Source organism: Mesoplodon bidens (assembly GCF_964165515.1).
Source record: "Mesoplodon bidens genome assembly, chromosome: 9".
In the NCBI taxonomy this organism is placed as follows: domain Eukaryota; kingdom Metazoa; phylum Chordata; class Mammalia; order Artiodactyla; family Ziphiidae; genus Mesoplodon; species Mesoplodon bidens.
The window spans coordinates 87,397,910-87,425,278 of record NC_138166.1 but is presented as its reverse complement, the minus strand read 5'-3'; the positions used below and the strand labels follow the sequence as shown (position 1 = coordinate 87,425,278).

Here is a 27,369-nt window from a genome sequence, read left to right as displayed (position 1 = left end):
TAGACCACTGCTCAGCACAAAACAAAGATTTTATAGAGACTAAATCATGTTGCTAAATATCATCTATTTGTTTTCCTGTGTCTTCCCACTAGCATGTAACCCCCATGAGGACAGGGACTGGTATTTTCCATTACATGGAAATCTAAAACAGATTTCAGTATAGAAACCACCACCAGCACATAGCTGGCACTCAACAGATATTTACTGAGTGAATGCTCGTTCCATTCTTTTGGCAGAGAGCAGAAAGAAAATGTCAATTCAGATTCACACGTTCTCAACATCTTGCTTGGCTCTGAAATAATGTAAACCAATGATTACTGAATCATCCCCATTTTTACTTTAAAAATATACATACCTTTATTCCGTATACAATCTAAAGTGCAATTAAAAACCAAAACTGACAGGCAAAGATTAGTGAGGAAACATCAGTGTTTCCTTGGTGATAAGAAACAGACTTTCACAGTACAAAACTGTCAAATTATACAATAAAAACAAATGCCCTTTCATTTTTCCCCAAAATTTTCTTCTCCCATGTATCAATTATCAAAGGCTTTCTTGAAAAGACATTTAGCTCTTTATTTTTCTCTTGCCAATATTGAGGCCAGTTCATAACACTGAGTTATGTGACATTTACTTTCTTTTTTTTTTTTTTTTTTTTTTGCGGTACGCAGGCCTCTCACTGTCGTGGTCTCTCCCGTTGCGGAGCACAGGCTCCGGACTCGCAGGCTCAGCGGCCATGGCTCACGGGCCCAGCCGCTCCGCGGCATGTGGGATCTTCCCGGACCCGGGCACAAACCCGCGTCCCCTGCATCGGCAGGCGGACTCTCAACCACTGCGCCACCAGGGAAGCCCCCAACATTTACTTTCTTGACAACTGTCTGACATAATAAAAAAAAATTTTTTGTTGTTTCCTTTTGCTCAAAACTCCAGCATACTTGAAAATGAGGAGGACGGTGAAAAGAGTGGCTACTAAAACAAATGTGCAATAATCAAGATGAGACTCTCTTTTTCAGTACGAGCAAACACTCTTTGTTTGGGCAAAGAAACTACTGACTCAGAGTGATAGGGAGTCCAGGCAGAGACCACTGCAGTGCCTCCCTTGAGATTAGGACAAAGTCCTTCCAGTCAAGCACACTCATCAGAAAACACCAACACCAAGAGGTCCTTCAATCTTACTGTGATTACCCAAAGCAAAGCCAGAAGGTCAGCAGCTCTACAGATGCACTTTCTGACCCCTCTGGAGCTTAGTACATTGGGTCAAAATGGACTACAGTTCACTTTAAATCTAGACCTACTGATCTATAGCTTTACCTAGTTTCACCGATACATCCACAGGATGAACTCACCACTTGTAAAGGCTAAGAATTATAGAATTCCTTCTGAAAATGCCCAGTTCATTCTAAAATGTAAAGTGGTCACCACATTGCTTCAAAAAAAGGTTAGCAACCTACTGATTGTGGAACTGTACACTTCAAGGCTGAAACTCACATATAACAGCATTCTTAGAAGAATCATTTAGGTACCTATTACCAAATGATAAGGTCTAGAAGGCAGGGAAGAAAACATGTGAGGAGACCGTAGGCACGGCCACCACTGGGCAGGTACATCCAGAGAATCCCCGAACCAATCAAATAGCACAGGGCAGCACACTTCAAATGGTCTGTGCGGCCCTCTGGCCACAGAGGTGCTTGAGGGTCAGCTGCTGAGCGCTAAGGAGGGGTACCAGCACGAGGCTCTGCATCTCTCAGCCCAATACCAAACAAGAGGCAACTGGTATATGTTGGGGTTCCGCAAAATATCTCATGTACAAAGAAATGGGGGGCTCCCTGCTCAGAGCAGGGAGACCAGAGTTCAAATCCTAAATTTGTTGAGTGGGGAACAGACATAATTCTGCCTGGCAAGGAATCAGTGCCCAGTAAGTAGGAGCAACTGTTATTTATCAGAGAGCGGTAATACAAGGTATTAAAGGGGTGACCCTCAAAATACATAGCCAAGAACCACGTAACCATGATGTGCCAGTATATAACCTTTATTTGATCAGTTCGTCCCTTGACCAAACATAACAAATACCCCTCATGAACCCACTGTATCCTTTAAGAACTAAAGATGTGGCACCCAGGAACCAAAAGTGTTTCAAAGACCAACCACACAGGGCTTCCCTGGTGGCGCAGTGGTTGAGAGTCCGCCTGCCGATGCAGAGGACACGGGTTCGTGCCCCGGTCCGGGAAGATCCCACATGCCGTGGAGCGGCTGGGCCCGTGAGCCATGGCCGCTGAGCCTGCGCGTCCGGAGCCTGTGCTCCGCAACAGGAGAGGCCACAACAGTGAGAGGCCCGCATACCGCAAAAAAAAAAAAGAAAGAAAGACCAACCACAGAAGGAAGCGGGGAGGGGAGGGGAGGGGAGGGGAGGGGAGGGGAGGGGAGGGGAGGGGAGGGGAGGGAGGGGAGGGGAGGGGAGGGGGGGGAGGGGAGGGGAGGGGGGAGGGGAGGGGAGGGGGGAGGGGAGGGGGGAGGGAGGAAAGAAGAAAGGAACCAATTTCTGCCTTGCAAACCAGAAATAGAGACACAGGTGTAGAGAACAAATGTATGGACACCAAGGCGGGAAAGCGGGGTGGGTGGGCAGTGGTGGGATGAACTGGGAGATTGGGATTGACATATATACACTCATATGTAAAAATAGATACCTAATGAGAACCTGCTGTATAGCACAAGGAACTCCACTTCTCTTCGCTGTACAGGAGAAACTAAAACAACATTGTAAAACAACTATGCCCCAATTAAAAAAAAAAAGGAAGAAAGGAACCAAGAAGAGGGAAGGAGGAGAGGAAGAGAGAAGGGAGAAAGAAAAAGAGTGAAAGAAAAACAGCTCCAAAATATGAAAGACAGTTACAAAATAAAAATTAATGCATGCTTGTCACTACTAAAGAACAATATTCAAGAACTTCAGTATTCATAAATATTTACATTTAAATAATTTGTGAGTTAGATTTTCTTCTCAAAACCAACAAGAATGTACAATGACTGCAGAGAAATCACAACCAACTTCAAATGGGGTGACATACTCAAAACCAAAAATTTTTTTTATTTTCCACTGCTACGGCAATACACACACACAATGTGTGACATGAGCACAATAAATACATTTAATACATTATAACGAGAGCCTCTAACAATAAAAGGCCCTAGAGTCTTAAAACAGCTCCCCTTTCAGGCTTCCTCAAGTTCAGGCCATCTCCTCTGTGCCATTTCACACTGCAGTGAAAAGGAACGGCAGAGGGACTTCCCTGGTAGAGCAGCGGTTAAGAATCCGCCTGCCAACGCAGGGAACGTGGGTTCGATCCCTGGTCCGGGAAGATCCCAAGTGCCACTGAGCAACTAAGCCTCTGTGCCACAACTAGTGAACCTGCACTCTAGAGCCCGCAAGTCACAACCACTGAGCCCGTGTGCCACAACTACTGAGCCCACACACCTGGAGTCCGTGCTCTGCAATAAGAAAAGCCACCGCAGTGAGAAGCCCGGGCACCACCACAAAGAGTAGGCCCCACTCACTGCAACGAGAGAAACCCTGCACACAGCGAGGAAGACCCAACGCAGCCAAAATAAATAAATAAATAAATTTATTTTTAAAAAGGAAAAGTAATGGCAGAAGCCAAGGATCAGACTTAAGGGAGAAAAGAAGCAAGGCCAGATGCCCTCTGTGAACCTCTGCATCCTGGCTTTCCAGAAACCTGCAAAACTCCTGCGAAGCATCAGTATGAATCACTCGTTAAGGCTGTTACCACTACCAGGGCACCTCCAAGCTATAACCCCTGGACTAATGGTAGACGCAACAATCACCAGGTATTAGAAGGACGGAGGCTTACCTGCTTTATTTTGTTTCGGGAGTTGGTGATGCGCTCTGTGATGCTCTGGTACGTGCGAATGGCCGTCGTCAATTCTGTGTAGTGTTGCACGATCAGTTCATCCAGGTCACGATCACACTTCTCATAGGCTTCTTCAAGACGCCCCTTCTCATTTTCTCTGTCTTCAACATCATCACTGGTAGACAGGGTCCTGGTAAAGACAGCATATATCAAGCTGAGGCAACCTTGAAACCCAAAAGTAGACGAAGGATGAGTTAAGTCAATGAGAGCACATTCACCTCACTAACTAGGAAATGAAACAAGTTACTAAGAGAAAATAGGAAACCGCCTGCACAGCAAATTCCAGTAGCCTATCTAAATGGATTTATTGGTTGCCAATCCAAGGAGTCTCTCTCTTCACTTTTCCCCTTGGCATAATCAGGTAATAGGCAGCATGAGCTCTGCAAGAACCTGGGTAGGTCTTGATTTGTTGGAGTGAATTCAAGTACGTGCATTCCCCTTACCAGTGACAAGTCTGGCCAATGAGACCTAAGGACTTCTAGGAGTAGTTTTCTTTTTCTTTTTATAAAATGATATTTTATTTATTTATTTATTTTATTTATTTTTGGCTACTTTGGGTCTTCGTTGCAGCGAACAAGCTTTCTCTAGTTGCAGCAAGCGGGAGCTACTCTTCGTTGCAGAGCATGGGCTCTAGGCGTGCGGGCTCAGTACTTGTGGCTCGTGGGCTCAGTACTTGTGGCTCGCGGGCTCAGTACTTGTGGCTCGCGGGCTCTATCTAGAGCGCAGCCTCAGTAGTTGTGGCACACAGGCCCAGGTGCTCCACGGCATGTGGGATCTTCCCGGACCAGGACTCGAACCCGTGTTCCCTGCATTGGCAGGCGATTCTTAACCACTGTGCCACCAGGGAAGCCCCTAGGAGTAGTTTTCTTGCAAAAAGGTTAACAGGAAGCAGGTCCCTTTTCCCAACACTGGGTATTGTTATACAAAACTAAGATAATCATACATTAGCCATACTATAATCCTGGAAGGGGAAGCCAAGAGAAATGCCAAGCTACTGCCATTACATCATTGGGCCACTAAAGCAGCCAACCCACAGCTGCCTTATCGAGGGACTCCCTGTTAGGGGAGATAATAAATATCCATTGTTTAAGTCACTTTCGCTTGGTCTTCTTTTATATATAGCCAAAAGCATACTTACTATAAAATTGCTTCTACACTGAGGAACCGCCTTCCAAACAGTTCATTCAAATGACCTGAATTCAGTACAGAGCCCCCCAGCGGCCTGGAAATAAGGTCACAGTCATTCTAAAATCCACTACAACAGACAGCAATATCAGCTATACTACAAGGCAGTTCCTGCATTTACTATCCTTCCAACAGCACTAACAAGATTGATACGAATCAACAATAAGCAGGGAATGAGATAGATACACTTATTAAAAATCTTTCAATAACTTAGCTTGATACATGAACCACAGATCTTGTTTCCTCTTTTACCCTTCTTGGATAATTTTTTTTTAATTTAGTGTTATAATCAGTAACAAAGAAACCTTTTTCTCTTATCTGTTGGCTGCGGTAATTTAGTTTCATTAAATTCCCTCAGATTTGTCAGCTTATACATTCAGCATACTTTATTTCATTTATCTTTTTTAATTTAGGGAGGGGGTAGTTTAGGCTCTCAATGATGGATGCCATCAATTATAAGTCCATCATTAGAACTGCTTTCAGAGATGGTCTGTCAGCGAATCAGTCACATATCCCCTTCCAGATTTTTGCAAGCAAAATACTGTACAACAAGTCTTCTCCAAAATGTCATTTAGAGTGAAAGATCTTAATTCATGAGTCACATAATATATAAAACTTATCTTCCAATTTAGAGGGCGATTCAGCAGGCCAGTCTCTGACTTCAATCTAACCTCAAAAAAGAAGTTTGTAAATGTGTTAGGGATGTCAAGAGATGGGGCCCAGCATGAAATAGGGAGCAGGAGGGATAGAAATGGAAGGAAAAGGCAAAGCCTGTGAGGGCTACAGGATACACTCCAGGCTGCACACTGGGAACCCCAAGACTTGAAGGAAGGCCTTTACCATGCCGGATCCTGTCCTCCTCTGTCAACTGGTGAGCCTACCCCAGACCACCTCCAAGCTTACTTTCAGGCAGAAAATACCACACGAGCATTTGACTAATGAAGTAAGTCGGAGTAGAGAACTTAGGGGGAATTTGGTTTCAAAGAGAGAGCTACCAATACTACTTGCAGTATTTGGCTACAGGGTGGCTAAGCATATCATCCTGTTGTTTCTGTGATATATAACTTTGCTCTTTAAATTTGAAACCTTCCGGGCTGTTAATCTAAAGTAAAGCACAATCAGAAAATGCCTTCAATTTATCAAGTGTCCCAAAGGGAAGAGTTCCCAGATATTTAACTATTATTTCCCCCCTTTCACAGCAAACGGCCACAGACTTTTCAAAGCTACACTGGATCCGTTTGCCATCTTTACGACGCTTTGCATGATTTCCTCCCCACCACCGTTTGTGGAAGGAAACATGCCAAGCATTTCACATTGTTTACATTAACTAGTAGAATTACCATCAAGGAAGATGTCAGGCTGAGAGAGAGGACACCTTCTCGGGCACCAGTGGTCACTGTAACGCATTACCACAGCATTAGGAATTATTTAGAAAACAGAAAGGGTTACTAAAATGAAGATGAGAAAGTTGGGCCTATAGGGAGTTTTAGCTCCTATTTTCATTTTCAGAGAAAATATTTATGTAAGGAAATAGCCTGTGCCATGTTTGCCCCACATTTGAAATTCATCCTCTTGATGTAAACTGGGCTGAATGACATTTTGCCTTTAGTCAAAAATACTTACATAGGAGAACTCTGAAAGGACAAAACCATTAAAGTTTTTTTTTTTAATTAGAGCAAAGGAAGGCAGTGATAATAGCCACTGATATCTAGAGGCTGCACATTTTATAGAAAGTACGTTTAATCCTCAGAACAGCCCACTGGAGTGGGTCCTGTGGTTATCCTCCCTCTCCTTTTTTTTTTTAATAAACTTATTTATTTATTATTTATTTTTGGCTGTGTTGGGTCTTCGTTGCTGCACACTGGCTTTCTCTAGTTGTGGCGAGCGGGGGCTACTCTTCGTTGAAGTGTGCAGCTTCTTATTGCTGTGGCTTCTCTTGCTGCAGAGCACGGGCTCTAGGTGCTCGGACTTCAGTAGTTGTGGCACGCGGGCTCAGTAGCTGTGGCTCGAGGGCTCTAGAGCTCAGGCTTAGTAGTTGTGGCGCACGGGCTTAGTTGCTCCGTGGCATGTGGGATCTTCCCAGACCAGGGCTCAGACCCGTGTCGCCTGCATTGGCAGGCGGATTCTTAACCACTGCACCACCAGGGAAGTCCCCTCCCTCTCCCTTTTTATAGGAGAGGCATGAGATTTGACCTCCCACTTCACTCCTCCATACTGTCAAGAAATGCGAAGTCTGAGACTTTATCCTACTTAGAAGCTAACAAGTTAGCCTGCCGCAGTTTCACGGATGCTGGGGTAAGTCACAAAACTCCCGGGTGGGTCAGAAGCTCAGGACTTTATTAGTCATAGCACAGCAAGTAACACAAGCATCAGCATATCTGTAGCAGGCCACCTGCCCTCAAGTCCCTCGGGCATTGGAAGGATGGGCCGAAATGGATGCCTACACATGCTGAGTTGCTGGAGAGGAACCCTGAGCTTAAACATGCCTGCCCTTTGCTCTGGAAAGGTTATCTCTATCTTCCAAACATGTCAAACAAACATCCTTGACAGTCTAAAACAAAGGGCACCCGTACTTTGCTCACAACAACTTCAGAAACACAACCTTCCCAAGGAGAATCGTCTCCCAACAAAAATGAAACCTAATTCATTGGGTTCCTCAGGGGACTGCATGGTGTCAAGCAATAGTAGACCATAAACGAAGATTCATTTCCAACCTGTTTTCTTTTCTGCAAAGTGAGACCAGAAATACAATGCCTCCCACAATAAACATCTGCAAAATGAATGAATGATAGACCATAAAAGCAGACTAACTCTAGGGAGAAAGTTCCCACACGTGCTACCAAAACGCAGCAAAATTCAGTGTAGGATTATCCTACTTTAAGCAAGTCACTTGACCTGAACTGAGAGCAGGGTAGAAGAGAACGTTTGTCATCTAGCTCACCCCGCCAGCCAGGTCAGGAACTTCTCCTCGGCCTTCTAAGCCTCTGGGCAAGGGAAACCTCACTGGCCCACAAAGCCATTCACTGCAATTTTGAACTGCTCTGCTTGTTACAAGGTCTTTCATTAACATAAAGCAAAATCAGCCTCTTTGTACTTTCTACCCATTGATCCTAGTTCCACTTTTTTCAGCAACATAAAATAAGTCTATTCCCTCTTCCATAAAGTCTCTCTTTAAATGGTAAAGGACTCTCAATAGTTTTTTTCCTCACCTTCAGCACCTCCAATTTTTTCATCTGTTTCTTCCACAACATGGCAGCCCACCAGCCTTGTTACTTTCTTCTGAAGTTCCCTTGAAAACGGGTAACCCCCACACAGGACTCACTATATTAATCTAAGTGGTTTTTATATAATAATTTATTCCAGACAACACCTGTGGAGTAGGTGCCATTGTCCCCCCTCTTCTTACAAATGAAGACTGAGTTGTGCGTTTGAAGCACAGAACTTTTAAGTAGCAGAGCCAGGCCTCAAACCTGGAGAGTCTGGTTCTTAAAAGGTTCCCTATCCTGCCTCAAGATGTGGTACTCAGAACTGACACAACATACTTCTAATATGGTGTGACCATCCAAACAGAAAGAGGTTTTATATCCCATAATACAGGCACTCTATTTCTAATCATGTAACCTAAAACTACACAGCATTCTTTTTGTAAATGTTGAGTCCAAAAATAATCCAAGATCCCTTTGACTGCAAGTACAGACAAACTAGCTCTCACGCACCCTCTACTTGGGAGATTTTAAAACTAAATACGCAAATTTACATGCATTCTGTGTCCCACATTTTGGGAAAAGAAGGTCAAAAGTGAGGCACAGGATATAAATTACTGAGTGTCTATTATACACTAAACAATGCAGTAGTTATTTTGTACACATAGTTTAAGGTGACTCTCAAAATGGTCTGGTGAGATAGTATCACCACCTTTTTACAGATCAAGAATCAAAGGAACAGAGAGGTGAAGTTGCACACATGCACACAGCTAACATCAAAAGTGAAATTAGGGCTTCCCGGGTGGCGCAGTGGTTGAGAGTCCGCCTGCCGATGCAGGGGACGCGGGTTCGTGCCCCGGTCCGGGAAGATCCCACATGCCACGGAGCGGTTGGGCCCGTGAGCCATGGCCACTGAGCCTGCGCGTCCGGAGCCTGTGCTCCGCAACGGGAGAGGCCACAACAGTGAGAGGCCCGCGTACCGCAAAAAAAAAAAAAAAAAATGAAATTAAAGCTAAGTATACTTGACGCCAAAACCCATGCCCTTTCCGCTATACATGCTGTGAAACCTACTTTCCTGCCTTCAGCTCCTGAGCTGCAGGACTGCAGCCTAATCAAGCTACAGCCCACATTTCAAGAGAGGAGTGAACAGCTAGAGATGTCAACAGAGCACTTGGCAGCTTTTTCAGTAGTAAGTCTTGAATCTGGACAAGGTTTAAAAAGCATGAGCTAAAAGAAGACATGGAGCAGTGGAGAAACTATTTGAAGTTGCCATCCCAAGAAGCCTTCAAGTTACTGAATCATTCTTTAGAGCTTTTTCCATTCCTATCTCAAAATCATTATGCTTTACAAACTATTGCCAAGTTCATGGATAAACATAAAAGTGTAGATTCCAGTTAAGCTGGACACAGACGTCTCTGGATCACTAAGAATTTTTCGCTAAGACAGCTCTGGCATTTGCATGATGAATTACATCACTAACCATGACTAATTAATCGCAGGAAGGAATTTATTTACCCAGTGGACTAAAAGGACCACAGTACCCATGCTAAGCTATTGTTAACAACACCTCGTAGGAACACATAGGTTAAATGGTTCTAGTGAATTTACAACCACAAGCTCCAAGAAAGCCCTATAAACAAGCATAAACACTCAGGGGAAATACCTGCAGGTCTAAAATGAAATTTGTCAGTTTCCTTTTTGATACCAGCTTCTGTATTTCCGTGTAGCCGGTCAAGTGTTTTGAAAGGAAAATAACTACTCACTGTTAACTGGCTCCTTCTACGGAACAATTTTGCTTTCACTTTGGACTTAATAGAGTAATGGAGTCCAGACAGGAGAAAGTACACAAAAGTCGATATTACTCTTTAAAAAAGACAAAAGCAAGATCAAATAAAAGAAAAAGCACACCTATGAAAACAGGGTTAGTCACCCAAAGGTAACCTATCACTCGAGAAACAATAACCTCCAGTCAAAGGCAGAATAAGATGAAAAACACAAATCTAGAATACTACCATTAGCAATACAGCAGAAGTGTCTTACTTCTGACCGAATAATGTCAAACATGAGGCGTCTGCAACTTTCAAGCTCTTTGACCTTGGGCAGGTCACTTAACATGTCTGGGCCTGTTTCTTTCCTTGTCAAACAGACAAGGGAAGAGAACCTGCCTCACCAGGTTATCGTGAGGATTGGAGAAGTGTGTGAATGTGCTCTGTAAAATATAAAGTGCCCTCAATGCGTGGGCTGACACATTATTAGGAACAAAATCAATCATTTGTGAATCACAACATTGTTAGCCCAAACCCCCTAAAGCCTCCCCCGGTGGAAAATTCCTGAGGATATTTATGAACTGAGATCAGCCCTTTTCCGTATATTCTTATGGTGCCGGGTACATTAAGAGCTTAGATAAAGCTAAATTATGAGCAGCAGCAAGATGCAGGATCTGAAGAGGTCATGGAGGGTAGTTATCTGCCTTAAGAAACAACTGCAACTAGACTATCTCACACAAAGAAATGTCAGTTCAAAAATCTATAGGAGGGCTTCCCTGGTGGCACAGTGGTTGAGAATCCACCTGCCGATGCAGGGGACACGGGTTCGTGCCCCGGTCTGGGAGGATCCCACATGCTGCGGAACGGCTGGGCCCGTGAGCCATGGCCGCTGAGCCTGCGTGTCTGGAGCTTGTGCTCCGCAACGGGAGAGGCCACAACAGTGAGAGGCCCGCGTACCGCAAAAAAAAAAAAAAAAAAAAAAAAAAATCTATAGGAGAGACAAGCAATAGTTACATTGACCCTATTTAGTCCATTTAGTCACTGAACAAATAGTTATGACACACCTACAACTTAGCAGGCATAGCTGTAAGTGGCTAGAGACACAGCTGTGAATATAAACCAATCCCTCCCTCGTGAAGCTCACACCCTGGTCTAGTGGGGGAAGCAGGCATACAACACGTGGAGGCTGGGAGAGCGAGGGAGCAGCTATGGAAAAACGAAGGCAGGGTAGGGAGAAGGGAGACTCTTTTACACAAGAAGGCCAGGAATGGTGTCTCAGATCAAGATGCCATTTGAACAGAGCTTTCTAGAAAGCTGGAGGGAGGGGGAGGGGTGCGGCTGGCACTACCTGGGTAAACTGATCCCAGAGACAACAGAAGACGCACAGGCCCTGAAGCAGGACATGTCTGGCCTGTTCAAGGAACAAGGAACGGTCAAGAAGTCAATGTGGCTTCAGAGAAGGGAGGAAGGATGACAATGATAGGAGACGAGGTCAGAGAGGAAGCCGGGAGCGAGACGAGGACAGCTTTGCGAGCTTCTACTCTAAAAGTGTTCTCTGAAGTCACTTGGGAGTTAGCACCAAAGAAAAGAATGACAGCTTTCAACCAACAGTTAATGGTGAATAATGAGTAACAGTATTTACTTTCAAGTTTCATTTCAATCCTATCCCAGTTCTTTCCAAAAAAGATCTGAGATGGTTTGTATATACAAGAATGTGGACAATACAAATGAGAAAGAGGAACTAGTTAAAGACAAGCAGGACAACAATGCCATATAAATGTAAAAGACAGGTACACAGGTCATATGGACAAACGTAGCATGTATGAAACGAGCCCCCAATTTAACTTTGGGGTTCCCAGTAGCTGATGCAAAAAGAGAACCCTAGCCAATTATATATAATTCCCATTCTCAAAAAGACAGATTCCAGTTGCTCTAAGCAAGTAAACTTTAAACTAGTACTAAATCCTAAAAAAAAAAAAATCTTTCACTTAAAACAAGAAGACATGGACTTAGTGGCGCAGCAGTTAAGAATCCACCTGCCAATGCAGGGGACACAGGTTCGAGCCTGGTCCGGGAAGATCCCACATGCCACAGAGCAACTAAGCCCATGCACCACAACTACTGAGCCTACGCTCTAGAGCCTGAGAGCCACAACTGCTGAAGCCCTCGCGCCACAACTACTGAAGCCTGTGTGCCTAGAGCCTGCACTCCGCAACGAGAAGCCACCGCAGTGAGAAGCCCACACACCACAACGAAGAGTAGCCCCCATGTGCAGCAACTGGAGAAAGCCTGCGCGCAGCAACGAAGACCCAACACAGTCCAAAATAAATAAAATTTTTTTAAATAAAAATAAAACAAGAAGACATTACACAATATAGTGACCAATGTCCTCAACAACCTTCTAAAAACCAAGTAATAAATTTTACGTGGCCATTTCTTATAAGGCCCTTCAAGAACGTAACATTAAAACACAACTCGGGGGCTTCCCTGGTGGCGCAGTGGTTGAGAGTCCGCCTGCCGATGCAGGGGACACGGGTTCGTGCCCCGGTCCGGGAGGATCCCACATGCCGCGGAGCGGCTGGGCCCGTGAGCCATGGCCGCTGAGCCTGCGCGTCCGGAGCCTGTGCTCCGCAACGGGAGAGGCCACAACAGTGAGAGGCCCGCGTACTGAAAAAAAAAAAAAAAAAAAAAAAAGAAGCATTGTTGGGGGCTTCCCTGGTGGCGCAGTGGTTGAGAGTCCGCCTGCCGATGCAGGGGACACGGGTTCGTGCCCCGGTCTGGGAGGATCCCACATGCCGCGGAGCGGTTGGGCCCGTGGGCCGTGGCCGTTGAGCCTGCGCGTCCGGAGCCTGTGCTCCGCAACGGGAGAGGCCACAACAGTGAGAGGCCCACGTACAGCAAAAAAAAAAAAAAAAAAAAAAAAAAAAAAACACAACTCGGACCTAAGAGATTTTCAAAGACTCTGAATATAGTCCAAAGTATTAAGCTTTCCAATGATTTTAATCTAAGAATAGAATTTAGGGAATTTAAGGACTAAATGGAACAAATCATGTTTCATTAACTTCCTGCTCTGAGCAAGCCTTTTGATAGTTGAAGCTAACCAGACAGTTCTCTGAAGAGAGTCCACAGTACAAGTATCTGGTAATGGAGGGCTAATAGAGGGCTGTTAAACATGGTAAGACAGAAAAGCATGTAGTAAGACTGACAACCAGTTGTGAAAAATTAGCCTGACCAGGGCTCTTGCCTGAGCCTCAAGATTGCCAGACTGTCGCTCTGGAAGCATTTTAGGGTATTTTAACAAATAAGAGTGCCCAGAGTACCATATGTTATGGACTGAATTGTGACACACACACCACCTACCACCACAAAATCCATATGTTGAAGCCCTAATCCCCAACGTGACTGTATTTGGAGACAGGGCCTAGAAGAGAGGTAATAAAGATTAAGTGAGGTCATACAGGCAGGGCGTTAATGCGATGGAACTGGTGTCCTGCTAAAAAGAGGAAGAGACACGAGAGCCCTCTCCCTCCCCACACACTCAGAGGAAGGGCCATCTGAGGACACATGAGAAGGTGGCCATCTACCAGCCAAGAAGAGAGGCCTCACCAGACACCAACCCTGATGGTACAATACCGTGATCTTAGACTTCTAGCCTCCAAAACTGTGAGAAAATGTGTTGTTTAAGTCACCCAGTCTATGGTATTTTGTTATGGCAGCCTGAGCAGACTAATACACCACCCTGTAAAACACAGGAGGCGTTATTCTGGTTGGGTAAAATCTCAAGGCAGATGTTATCAGTAATCCCCCGCCTTAACCATAGCAACACAGGTTCTTCCCCAAGAAGAGTTAGCTGCCTGATAGAGTCTCAGATAACTAATTAACCTGCTATAAGAAATATTTAACATAATACACCTGAATTTTGGTGACACCTGCAGAATAATCAGCATTAAGCCAGGCTTCTGAAAACAGTTAATACACTTAATTGTCTTCTAAGGGCATTCCTTGTTAGCATCCAGTGACCTCTCCTCCAGGAATAATAAAGATTAAACAATTAATGGAAATCACTTCAAGCAACTCAGAAAAACTAATTACAAGTAAGGCTCCACATATCCAGAAATCACTTACCAGGAAGCTACAGCTCTATAGATCAAAATCTACAGTAAGAATCAAATCTCCTCAGTGATCCCCATTCTGGGAAGTACTCAAAGTGGACCCCTTAGCAGATAAACCAGATGTCACTGAGCCCCTGCACTTTTTACTCATCAAGCACCTGAATCCCTCTATCAGTACGACCTTCTCTCTTTTTAGGACAATTCTTATGAATTTTTTAAATTGCATAATGGAAAAAGCAGAAGACAAGGAGCCATCTTTACAACATATTCTAACATATTATCATAAGGCCCAAACTGAGTATTTTTAAACTCTCAACAAATATTCAAGGGTTAACTAGTTTCTGAACCTCACTCCAAGTAGGACGAAAATGAACAATTAACTTACTGATCTTTCTAGAACACAGTATTCCTTTTTGTTATTGATCCCAACACAAAAAAAAAAGTCTAGAGCTGACATGATTCTTGAAAACGTGAATTCTATTTTCTTTTCCAAACTGCTTTTAACTAGAAGATATTAGGTTACACTATTAGATCCACTTAGCCATTATTTCAGTGTGAGTCAGATTTTCTTTTCTTCGAAAATATGTAACAGCCATCCTAAGAAATGCCTGACAGTAACAATATACCTATTAAGTCAGGAGGGACACTAAATACAGTTCTGAGTAGTGTGAAGGTACAAACTGAAAAGGAGGAAAAGAGTTTACTAAGACTATGAACCCTAACCAAACAAGTTGAGAAGTCATCTTCAAAGCCTATTAAATGAAGCAGACCCCTTTGTATAAGAAGAATAGTCTACGAAGGCTTCCAATGAACTATAAAAACTCATAATTCTGGGCTTCCCTGGTGGCGCAGTGGTTGAGAGTCCGCCTGCCAATGCAGGGGACGTGGGTTCGTGCCCCGGTCCGGGAAGATCCCACATGCCACGGAGCGGCTGGGCCCGAGAGCCATGGCTGCTGAGCCTGCACGTCTGGAGCCTGTGCTCCGCAACGAGAGGGGCCACGACAGTGAGAGGCCCGCGTACCGCAAAACAAAACAAAAAACTCATAATTCTGAGTTTTGTAAAAAAAAAAAAAAAAAAAATTACACATTAAATATATGAGATGTGTATCACTATATAATCACATAAGATATGGCTTCACTCAAAGCATAACCAAATCTACATTACACTTTTAAATCAGATTTTATTATATTCAATTAGACATTGCAATTGCTTGCTTCTGAATTATGTCTTATTAGATCCCACAAAATACAAGGTAATCCCATCCCAATTGATAGCGATTCATAATGACAAGTCCCTCTGAAAAGGTTTTCTGATACATAAAAACAACATCCCCTAATTCACTACCAAGAGATTCACTTAATATCAAGTGACAGTAAACAATTTCTGCTTTAAAGTCAATTGAAAATTTCACTGGTATCTTGCTTCGAACAGCGCTTAGGGCCAATTACTACACCTGACACATGCAGTTTTTCTATATTGCAATTAACTCGGTTATATGAAACACTTGTGGGGACCAAAAGTATAAATCTTGTAGCCAACAGAGAAGGCCATTACCAAAATTAAGTAAAATCGCCTCTACCAAAAGCATACGACAGTCTAGGGTTGACAAAGTCAACTTAAAATCTCCCCCACCCTTACTGAACCAAACTCTACCTCTCTTTCACTCCCATTTTAAGCCCCATGTCCTTAAATCACTGTTTTCAGTCATCTCATTTTTCACCTCCAGTGGAATGCTTGTTACTATAACGCATTACAGCATTCGATCATTTTAAACGTGTATGCTATTTCCTAATGAGGAGTTTCTAGTGAGTTCCTCAGAAACTGTGTTTTATAAGACATTAATAGATATTATGTGGTAATAGGCTATTTTGAAAATTCTGGGTTACACAAATTGAAGGTTTCCTAACAAGTCATTTTCAGGAGACTTTAATATGTTAATGTACAAGGTACCTCTGGGCGGGAGGTTGTCTGGGTAGGAGCGGGGTGGATAGAACTGGAATATATTATGCAGCATTTCTGCACTTTATTAAGCTACAGAACCTTGTCATTTCTACCACCTTCCCTCTCCCCAGCATATACATATATTATAAACATACATACACATGTGAAATTTTTATGGAAATTTTCAAACACAAAAATTAAGAGACTCATTGAATACACCCAGCTTCAACAATTATCAACACATTCCCATCTTGTTTCATCTATACTCTCACTGACTCCAACCTTCTTATTATTTTGCAGCAAATCCCAGAAGTGATATCATTTTTACTGGTATGTATTTCAGTATTTCTCTGTTAAGAAGAGTACTTTTTTTTTTTTTTTTTTTTTAATGCGGTACGCCAGCCTCTCACTGTTGTGGCCTCTCCCGTTGCGGAGCACAGGCTCCGGACGCGCAGGCTCAGCGGCCATGGCTCACGGGCCCAGCCGCTCCGCGGCATGTGGGATCCTCCTGGACCGGAGCACGAACCCGTGTCCCCTGCATCGGCAGGTGGGCTCTCAACCACTGCGTCACCAGGGAAGCCCAAAAAGAGTACTTTTTAAAAAGAAAAATAGCCATACCATTATCTCAGCTAAAAACAAGCTAACAATGCTACTTGGTTTCTTGTATTTTCCCAAATTATGTCCTAAGGGCTACTCAAACTAACATTTATTCGACTCACCTGAGACTCTCGTTAAAAAGCAGATGCAGGTTAGGTGGTTCAGGTGGTGCTTAAGAGTCTGCATTTCTAACAAGCTCTCAAGTGACATTTTGAGTACAAAATAATGTCTCCCGTAATATTCAGCACAATGATAAGGCACCAAGTTTCCAACAGAAGAACACCTGAATTATGTGCCACGGTATTTTCTGCAAAGGCTTTATAAAAACTTTTAAAAGAATGAAAGTCAGAAAAGTTTCTAAGGATCTTGAAATACTTATTTTTCTTACAATGTCAAATGATAAGAGAATTTTCCCTTATAACTTCCTGTTAAATGATGAGTCTCAGTGTTTTTCAAGGTGAAAACCACAATGGACTGGCTACCATAAAGACCAAGGTCATAACTCATTTCATAGCTTGAAAGCAGTTAACAAAAACGTAAGGAGCAGCAGAGTATAAGACAATAGGGGAGGGCTTGCCTGGTGCCGCAGTGGTTAAGAATCCACCTGCGAATGCAGGAGACACGGGTTTGAACCCTGGTCCGGGAAGATCCCACATGCCACGGAGCAACTAAACCCGTGCGCCACAACTACTGAGCCTGTACCCTAGAGCCTTGGAGCCACAGCTACTGAAGCCCGTGCGCCTAGAGCCCGTGCTCCGCAACAACAGAAGCCACCGCAATGAGAAGCCCGTGCACAGCAACGAAGACCCAACGCAGCCATAAATAAATAAAATTTTAAAAAAGACAATAGGGAAGCAGAGCTCACCACTGCAAACTGCAGACGGCCAGCACAGGTTGCAAGCATCCCAATGCAAACAAAAACAACAACCAACAGAGTCTAAGTACTATGTCACCCAAAGAAAACCCATTTACCAGCCACACTAGACCTCAATAAACGATACCATCACAGGCATTAAATAAACAAAAAGAACTATTTTTTTAAAAATAAGTACATAAACAGATGCAAACTAGTTCCTAGGCATTTCTAAGAGTTCTGGAGGAAAAGTTCCTGAAAAAGTACTATACCAAATGAACTGTTTCATTAAATACTCTGTAAAATACTGCAAAATCAGAAAGACCACCAGCGCTGAGAAACCTAGTTCACCTTCGCGCCACAACTTCATTAAGCACATCTGGTTACCTTACTCTTCCTCTCTGAGCATAGGCAACCCAAAATTTGACCCATGACGATTAATCTTCTGAGATATTTTTTAAAATATGAAGCACTGATAGACGTCTACTGCTGGAATGGATGAAATAACAGGAAATAGATTTACCTCCCCATCTGAAACAACAAACAGAACAGGTTTCAAAACCTTGGACATGAAAGCTGTTCGAATTTGCAGAGCAGAGTCCCAGAGAGGAGAGAGCTACCGAAGCACCCTGAAGATCTGTGGAGGAGGTCCCTGGAGTCTTCCCCTGAGCATGCGTGGTAGAAAACTACTCAAGGCCACAAAAAGAACCACCTGAAAGCACTGCGAGAACAATTATCTGAAATCACACACAGCCAGAGTGAAAAATCTCATCACTCAAAGAGCACTGGGTGGAGTACTCAGAAGGATTTTGCCATAGTACTGAGACAAAATGGCCCTAAGCTAATGTTGCTGGGCTCCCAATTAGCAAAATTTAAAACAGGACCTTAAAGGGCCACACTGTTTCCAAGTAACTTAACCACATCCCAGAACAATGCTCAAGAATATTTATAGGAAAACAAAGATACCCAATGTCAGTACCCAACAAGGTAAAATTCACAAAATCTAGCATCCAAAAAGTGGCAAGGCACACGGGGGTGGGGGTGGGGGGGAATTAATCAACCAAAATGATGACAGATGATAAAAATTAGCAAAGAACATTTAAACAGTTATAACACCTGTATTCCATATGGTTAAGAAGCTATGGGAAAGACTGAAGATATTTTTTTTAAATACCCAATCAAACTTCTTAGAGAGCAAAACCACAATCTAATAAAAACTACATTACATGGAATTAACAGCAGATTAGGAATTGCAGAAAAGATTAGTGAACTTTAACACACAGCAACAGAAACTATACCAAAAAATAAAAACCCACCAAGAAAAAAAAAATCAAAAAAATAAAAGGGGGCGGGGGGAGAACATCAGCATTCAGTGAGCTGTAGGACAACTTGAAGGGTCTTAAACTACTTAAAGGTAAATCTGACAAACGATACGTGGACTTACACATTGAAATCTACAAAAAAAATGCTGAGAGGAGTTAAGTGGAGAGAGATACCCTGTTCATGGATCGGAAAACTCATACTGTTAAGACATCAATTCTCCCATATTAATCAGGACATTCAATGCAATCCCAACCAAAATCCCAGCGGGTTTTATTCTAGAAATTGATTAGCTAATTCTAAAATTGATAGGGAAATGCAAAGGACCTAGAATGGCCAAAAAAACTGAAAAAGTAGAACAGAGTTGAAAAGCTTACACTATCTGTCTCCAAGACTTATAAAAGCAGTAATCAAGACTGTGTAGAATTGTCATTAAGACAAACAGATGAATGGAACACACTAGAGAGTCAAGAAATATTGATAACTCCACACTGGCCACCTGGTTTTTGACAGAGGTGCCAAAGAAATTCAGTGAAAAAAGAAGTTTTTTAAACAAATGGTGTTGGAACCACAGGATATCCTTACCAAAAAACTGAACTGGAAAAAAATTGACAGGGATGCTGGAACTGTTCTCTATCTTGACACAAGTAATGGTTACACAGGCAAAAATTCATTGAGCCATATACTTAATATGTGTGCACTTTACTATATGTATGTGTACCTTAAAAACGGAGACGTTAAGTTATCGTGTTAAGTTTAGCACACAGAATAAGATCCCATATTTATCTTTTAAAATATTTCTATCTATCCATCCAACATCTCATACAGAGAGACAGAGACACAGAGAGAGATCTAAAATTAGGTGAACCTAATATCAATGATGGTAACTTATGGAGGATAAAGTTTGGAAAAATATTTTTTACTTTCATCTTCACATTTTTCTGCATTTCCATTGTTTGAATACTTTATAATGAGTATGTACTATTTTTATAATAATGCAATGATTTTTAAAAGCTGAAAGCAAAGTTATTAACGATGGTTAATTCTGGGTGAATATGAGTAACTTATATTTCCTTCTCTGTAATTCTCTACCACTTTAAAAATATTCATACAGGGCTTCCCTGGTGGCGCAGTGGTTGAGAGTCCGCCCGCCGATGCAGGGGACACGGGTTTGTGCCCCGGTCCGGGAAGATCCCACATGCCGCGGAGCGGCTAGGCCCACGAGCCATGGCCGCTGAGCCTGCGCGTCCGGAGCCTGTGCTCCGCAACGGGAGAGGCCACAACAGTGAGAAGCCCACGTACCGTAAAAAAAAAAAAAAAAAAAAAAAAAAATTCATACAAAGATATAATATTTATATTATTTTGTTATGCTAAAAAAATGTTAACTTTGTTATAATTACAACCGTTAAGCCCTGTAGGTACCTGGACAGGATTCACATAAAAACCTTAAAAACAAAAACAGTATTTTGGGAAACAGGATTTTTGGACAATGTTTCTCTTTGATGACTTTTTTTTAACAAGTCTATGTGATACGATTTTTATAAAGGAAAATGGGAAAAGTTACAATGACAAGTGTGCATAGAAAGAGACCAAAAAGCACAGAATGTTGAAGATCTCACATATATCCAACAACAGAGAAAAGATAATCTTTTCAACAAATGGTGTGAGAACAACTGGACAGTCAGCAAAAAAAAATCAATCTAGACAGAGATCTTACAGCCTTCACAAAAATTAATTCAAAATGAGTATGAGACCTAAATATCAAACACCTAGAAGTTAGCATAGGAGAAAACTGAGATGACCTTGGGTACAGCAATGACTTTTTAGCTACACCAAAGACATCATCCGTGGATTTTACTAAGATTAAAGACTTCTGCTCTGGACAAGACAAATTCTCTGCCTAGAGAATAAGAAGAAAAGCCACAGACCAGGAAAAAATATTTTCAAATCACATATATCCACATACATGCAACAGCACTGTCTAAATGACAGTGGGGCACACACTTCCCTCTTAATCATGCAGTAGAGGAGAGTTAACAGAGACAATCATCAAAAATACTCGGTTTCTGGCAAGAGCACGGGGAAACAGGTACTCTAATACACCACTTGTGGGGATGTCAATGACCATCTTTCTGGAGGACATTTTGGCTCTGTCAAAACACAAAATGCACATATACTCTAAATCAGCTATTCTCTTGCCACTGCCATGGACTTACACCATGGATATACTGCCCAATGTACAAGAATGCTCATTGCAACATATTTTTAACAGAAGAAAAAATAAAACCAAAAGTATGTGTTAAAAAGTGGGGGGCGGGGCTTCCCTGGTAGCGCAGAGGTTGAGAGTCCACCTACCGATGCAGGGGACACGGGTTCGTGCCCCGGTCCGGGAAGATACCACATGCCGCGGAGCGGCTGGGTCCATGAGCCATGGCCGCTGAGCCTGTGCGTCCGGAGCCTGTGCTCCGCAACGGGAGAGGCCACAACAGTGAGAGGCCCGCGTACCGCAAAAAAAAATAAATAAAAGTTGATGACAATGTGAGCCTTTAACTGCCTTCAAACCTCCTTGACTTCTGTGAGCAGAGTCTGTCCACAAAAGCTCCGCTCCGAGGTTTCTATGAGGTCTCCTCAAGTCACAGCCCAAGTTTGTCTTCCAAATTAAACCAGCTATTAAAGGCCAACTTCTAAAGAGAAGAGAGTCACATGTAATTGGGAAGTAAATCACCTAACAGTAAGTGGCAGACACATTTCCCAATTAAAAATCTGACAAGACCTCACAAAAATAAAATAGCATCTCCAAAATGCCATCTTGCTTGTTTCCTGTTTAGAAGGGCTGCCTGCCCCAACTTCACACCAAACAAAAGGCTGGGGCGGGGGGGAAATCACAGAAAAGTAGGAAAATGCTGTGTGGGTACCTGTGTGTGTCCAAATAGTACATCAGCAGGTAATCAGGACTCTGTCCACCCAATTAGTTCCATTTTAAAGGGCCAGGGGCAAGACTTAAAACCAAAAGCTGTGGTTAGCAGCAGCCTCCAAAAGACGCAGTCCCAAACACCGTGCGTCCCCTCAACAAAGCACCGCATCACAACAGAACCTCTTCTGCAAAACCCCATAGTCCACCCTTTGAAACATCTGACCCTCCTGAAATATTTTTATTCAGCATTTTATAAATGGTTAAGAATTTCATTTATGAGGCTCAAGGCACTTAAATAACCCATCCACCAAATGGAACACTTCCATTACAATTACTATACTTCTTTAAATCATTTTGACTTTTAAATGCTTTAAAGTGGACTATCACACTAACAAATTAGTTATCATTTAACTACTTGGTACCATGGCTGCAAATAGTGATGAGGTTTGGTTACTCCCCATATATACTCCTACCCTGTCCTCAGGTCAAACCCTTATCCACCTATTGTCTTTTTTCCATTTAAAAGACGCTTGTAACAATAAATGCTGTTTATTGCTAATAGGAAGAGTATGAAAACATAGTGTTATGCTAATACATAATGTAGTATAGAAATGACAATTGTTATGTATCAGAACGGAATTGAAGGAGAATTTTTAACATTCACTATTCAAAAAGGAAAAACAACTGCTCGTTGATAGAAAAAGATAAAGCTAAACTAATCAAACTTTTCAAAGGACAGTGGACTCTATCACTAACAAGTAATTTATTTTGTGACAAAATGACAGGTCCAAGGAAACACGGAAGAGAACTGGCACGCACCAGATACATCTTCAGGGATGCTCAAATTTTATAAACATGAGCCTAAAATGGTTTGCCTTTTTGAGGCTTGTTGCCAAAGCAACCAGGAATGCTACAGTCTTTGAGAGAGGATTTGAAGTAGAGGTTAAGGATAAGAGGAGGTAATCAAAGTTTTATGTGAGAATTTAGAATCATGAATACAATGCTGCAAGAAGGGTAACACAAAGAATACAAATTGAACAGATAGACAAAGCAGCAACTTCAGAGTCAGAACAATTTACTAACAGGAGATACGCATCCTCCGTTCTTTTTATTTTCATTTTACTGAAATGGGTTTGAAAGGGTTCTCCACCCTTATAATTTATTTCACTTAAAGAAAAAAGAGCCTCTAAAAGGTCGACCACTCCTACTCCCACCATATATAGTCTGGGAAAATGATATGCATAGAGGATAACGTGAAATTTGTTTTGTTTTGTTTTTTAAAGACTAGATCGGGACAGGAAGGCAGAACAAAAACCAAACACGGACGTGTGCTTTCAAACCCACAGCCCTTCTACCAGCTCACTACAGGCTCTTGTATTTGAGGCTGTGGCCATTCACAGGTGGTTGGAGGTGTCCAACGTGTGAGAACACAGTCTGCAACTCGTGACAGGAGTCTCCGGACTTCAGGGCCTGACACCCAGAAGCCCAGGGAACAAGATGCCTTCCACAGTGAGCGGTGCTGAAGGCAATCAACCAATAAATGTATGAATAAGTGAACACACCTGGCTTTCTCTACCAAGTCCCAAACAGTGTGCTTTTAGGGCCCCGGGACCCTAACGCAAAGCTCTGGCCCTAAATTAGGAAAACACTGCGAGGCCGGGCTCCTCCCTCTAGCCCAACCCCAGAGAAAAAGAACTGCGGGGGCCCTTGGGAGGGGCTGAGGGGAGGCAAGGAGGGAAGGGAGGGGTCAGCAGGGTAGAACCCAGCTAACCCTTCTCCCTTCCAAAGCGGAGGTCGAGCCGCTGCCCCCGTCCCCTGACCCTGCCTCCCTCACCTGATCACAGAGATGAGCAGCCCCGAGGGGTCTTTGCTTTTGCTGACTGTGCTTCTGTATTTCCCACCAGCTCCTTCTGCCGCCATCTTGGTACCAGGTGGAGAGTGGCTGAGCCAGAAGGAACAGAGGGTAAACTCTGTAATTGACCTCTGGAGAGTACACCAATGGGAGAAGAGAACTCCAGAGTCACGGCACTGGATAATCCAATCGCTGAAGGGAGGAGGCGGGACTGAAGCAGCAAGTTTCGAGGGCCGACGCGCGCTCTAAGCATTCTGGGTACTGTAGTTTTCTTCCGCGTTTCCTGGGCGCGCAGAAAAACTGATCTAGTTGCGACTTGGTGAAATCTCCTCATGTCTTCATTTATATTTATTCTGATCGTGGGTTTTTTCCCAGTTTCCTTGCTTTTAGAATTTTATTTTATTACTTTTTAAATCAAATATATCTGACATTGCCAAAGTGCTTATGTGGGGTATTTAAGTAGGGTAGGTGCTTGATGTCTATATACAAAGTTTTTACTTTAAACACAGGTGGTTAAGAAAAATCCAATAAAATGCGAAAATGAATAGACACAGAAATGCTTTTCTTTAGTATTCTCTAAAACTAAATGTTTATACATTCGTTTAATGCATGAGTTCGATTATTTTGATATTTCCAGATAATCCTAAAAAACATGCAAGCAGGAACACACAAATGGATATTGATAAAGAAAAGACAGAAAAACCGAAAAGCAACACTGACCAGATTGCACTCCTTTTCTTCCCAAGCTAAATAAAATATAGTTGGTAATGATACACAGTTGTGCTTTATTAATATTTTTACTGTTAAGTTTTCATATGTCCTGCATTCAACTCTACTGGATTAGTCACTAATTCAGCAGATGAACTAAAAAAACGGTCAGAGTAAGAATAGAAAGTGCATAGATCGAGGAACAAGAAGAAAAGTAAATATTGAAAATGAGGGAAGGCAGTGAGTGATCTCCTTAGTAGAGGTGGAGATTAAAGAACTTCAGAGATGGATAGAAAGCAAACTCAGAGGTCCTGGAGTTAACAAAATAGCAAGCACAGAGAATGTCCACTGCTTTGATTAGGCAGATATAAGCTGGTAGAGGTTCACTGTGATTTTTTTAAAATAAGTTGGAAATATATATATATATTTTTTTCTTTTAGTGTTCCTTGCCTTTGGCCCAATAATTCCAGTTCTAGGGACTTTGATCCTAAAGAAACAGAGATACAGAAAAAATACTGAAAAATTTAAAACAGAAGTATTAAATAAATTATGGAATGTCCACAAGAGGATAGATATATTATAACATATAGCCATTGGAAATCACAATTTTAGTGAGTTTTAATGAAGAGAAGATGTTCATGATGTAAGTGCAAAAAGCAGGCTATAAAATTAAAGAACATATATATATACATATATATATATAGAGAGAGAGAGAGAGAGAGAGAGGTAATTGGGCCTAGTGGCTAAGGATGCAGGCAGTAGGGAAAAAAACACATGATCACCTCAGTTGATACAGAAAAAGCTTTTGACAGAATCCAACAACCTTTTCATGATGAAACACTCAGAAAACTAGAAATAGAAGGGAATTTATTCAATGTGATACAGGATGTTTATTAAAAACCCACAGCTAATACTCAATGGTGAAAAAACTGAAAGCTTTCCAGCTATGATCAGGTACAAGACAATGATGTCCATTTCGCCACTTGTACTCAACAAAGATCTGGAAATTCTAGCCAGAGCAATTAGGCAAAAAAAAAAAAAAAAAAAGAATGAAAGGCATTCAAATTAGAAAGGAAGGAGTAAAACTATCTCTATTTGTAGACAACATGGTTGTACATATGGAAATCCTAAAGAAATTTTTAAAAACTATTAGAGCTAATAAATGAATTCAGCAAGGTTGCAGGACACAATAGCAAGACAAAAATATCAATAGTGTTTTTAGACAGTAGCAATAAACAATCCAAACAGGAAATTAACAAAACAATTCCATTTACAATAGCATCAAAAAGGGTAAAATATTTAGGAATAAATTTAACCAAGGAGTTGAAAGACTTATACACTGAAAACTACAAAACTTTGCTGAAAGAAATTAAAGAAGACCTACATAAATGGAAAGACATCCTGTGTTCATGGACTGGAAGACTTAATATCATTAAGATGTCAATACTCCCTAAAGCTATCTACAGATTCAATGCAATCCTTATGAAAATTTCAACGGTCTTTTTGCAGAATTAGAAAAACTGATCCTAAAATTTATATGGTACTGCAAGGAATCCCACATAGCCAAAACAATCTTGAAAAAAATAGCAAGTTTGGAGGACACAGACTTCTTGACTTCAGAACTTACCAAAAAGCTACAGTAATCAAAAGTGTGGTACTTGCAAAAAGATAAGCACATAGATAAATGGAATACAATTGTAAGTCCAGAAATAAACCCATACATCTATAATCAACTGACTTTCTACAAGGGTGCCAATATTATTCAATGGGAGAAGAATAGTCTCTCCAACAAATGATGCTAGAAAAGCTGGATATCCACATGCAAAAGAATGAAGTTGGACACTGTCTTAGTCCATCCACAGACTGGGTAGCTTATAAACAACAGAAATTTATTTCTCACAGTTCTGAATCTGAAGAAGTCCAAGATCAAGGTGTCGTTCATCATGGTTGTTTCATGGGGAATGCCCTCTTCCTAGTTCTTAGCCAGCACCTTCTCATTGGGCCCTCACATGGTGGAAGAGGCTAGGGATCTCTGTGAGGTGTCGTTTGTGAGAACATTAATCCCTAATTACCTCCAAAAGCCCCCACCTTCTAATACCATCACCGTTGAGGGTTAGGAGTCAACATATGAATTTTGGGAGCGGGGAGAATACCACCCATTCAGACCTTGAACCACACATAAAATTTAACTCAAAATGCATCAAAGACCTAAATGTAAGAGATAAAACTCTTAGAAAAAAACATAAGGGGTAAATCCTTATGACCTTAGATTTGGCAGCGGATTCTTATGTATGACACCAAAAGCATCAGCAACAAAAGGAAAAATAGATAAGCTGGAATTCATCGAAATTTAAAACTTTTGTGCATCAAAGAACACTATGAAGAAATTTTAAAAAGACAACGCACAGAATGTGAGAAAATATGTGCAAATCATATATGTGATAAGGGTCTTATATCCAACATATGGAAAGAATTCTTACAACTCAAAAGCAAAAGACAAAGCTCCAATTAAAAACTGGGCAACAGATGTGAATAGACATTTCTCCAAAGAAGATATACCAATACAAATGGCCAACAAACACATGAAAAGATGCTTAACAACAGGGAAATGCAAATCAAAATCACAGTGAGATACCACTTTACACCTACTAGTTTGGCTTTAATTTTTAAAAATGGGGAAGAAAACGTTGATTAAAAAAACCTTCAAACTTTGCTGGTGGGAATGTAAAATGATACAGCAGCTGTGGAAAACAGTTTGGTGTTTCCTCAAAAAGTTAAACATAAAATTACCATATGACCCAGCAATTCCACTCATAGGTATATATCAAAAAGAACTAAAAACAGGTGCTCAAAAAAATACTTGTACAAAAACATTCATAGCAACATTGTTCATAATAGCAAAAAGGCAGAAACAACTCAAATGTCCATCAATAGATGAATGTGGTATAATATGTGGTATATGACTAAGGTATAAACAAAATGTGACATATCCAT

The 27,369-nt window shown here is 41.9% G+C and overlaps 1 protein-coding gene across 1 annotated transcript in view; it reads right to left on the bottom strand.

The window, feature by feature from the left end:
• EXOC4 (exocyst complex component 4) overlaps nucleotides 1-23,776 on the bottom strand; it is an 813,795-nt gene extending 790,019 nt beyond the window's left edge. The window contains exons 1-2 of the mRNA XM_081244856.1: nucleotides 23,650-23,776; nucleotides 3,864-4,053 (exon numbers count right to left, since the gene is read on the bottom strand). Of these exons, the coding sequence (XP_081100982.1) occupies nucleotides 3,864-4,053; nucleotides 23,650-23,735 (276 nt within the window). The 5' untranslated portion in view covers nucleotides 23,736-23,776. The remainder of the gene's footprint in view (nucleotides 1-3,863; nucleotides 4,054-23,649) is intronic.
• Nucleotides 23,777-27,369: the final 3,593 nt, after the last annotated feature.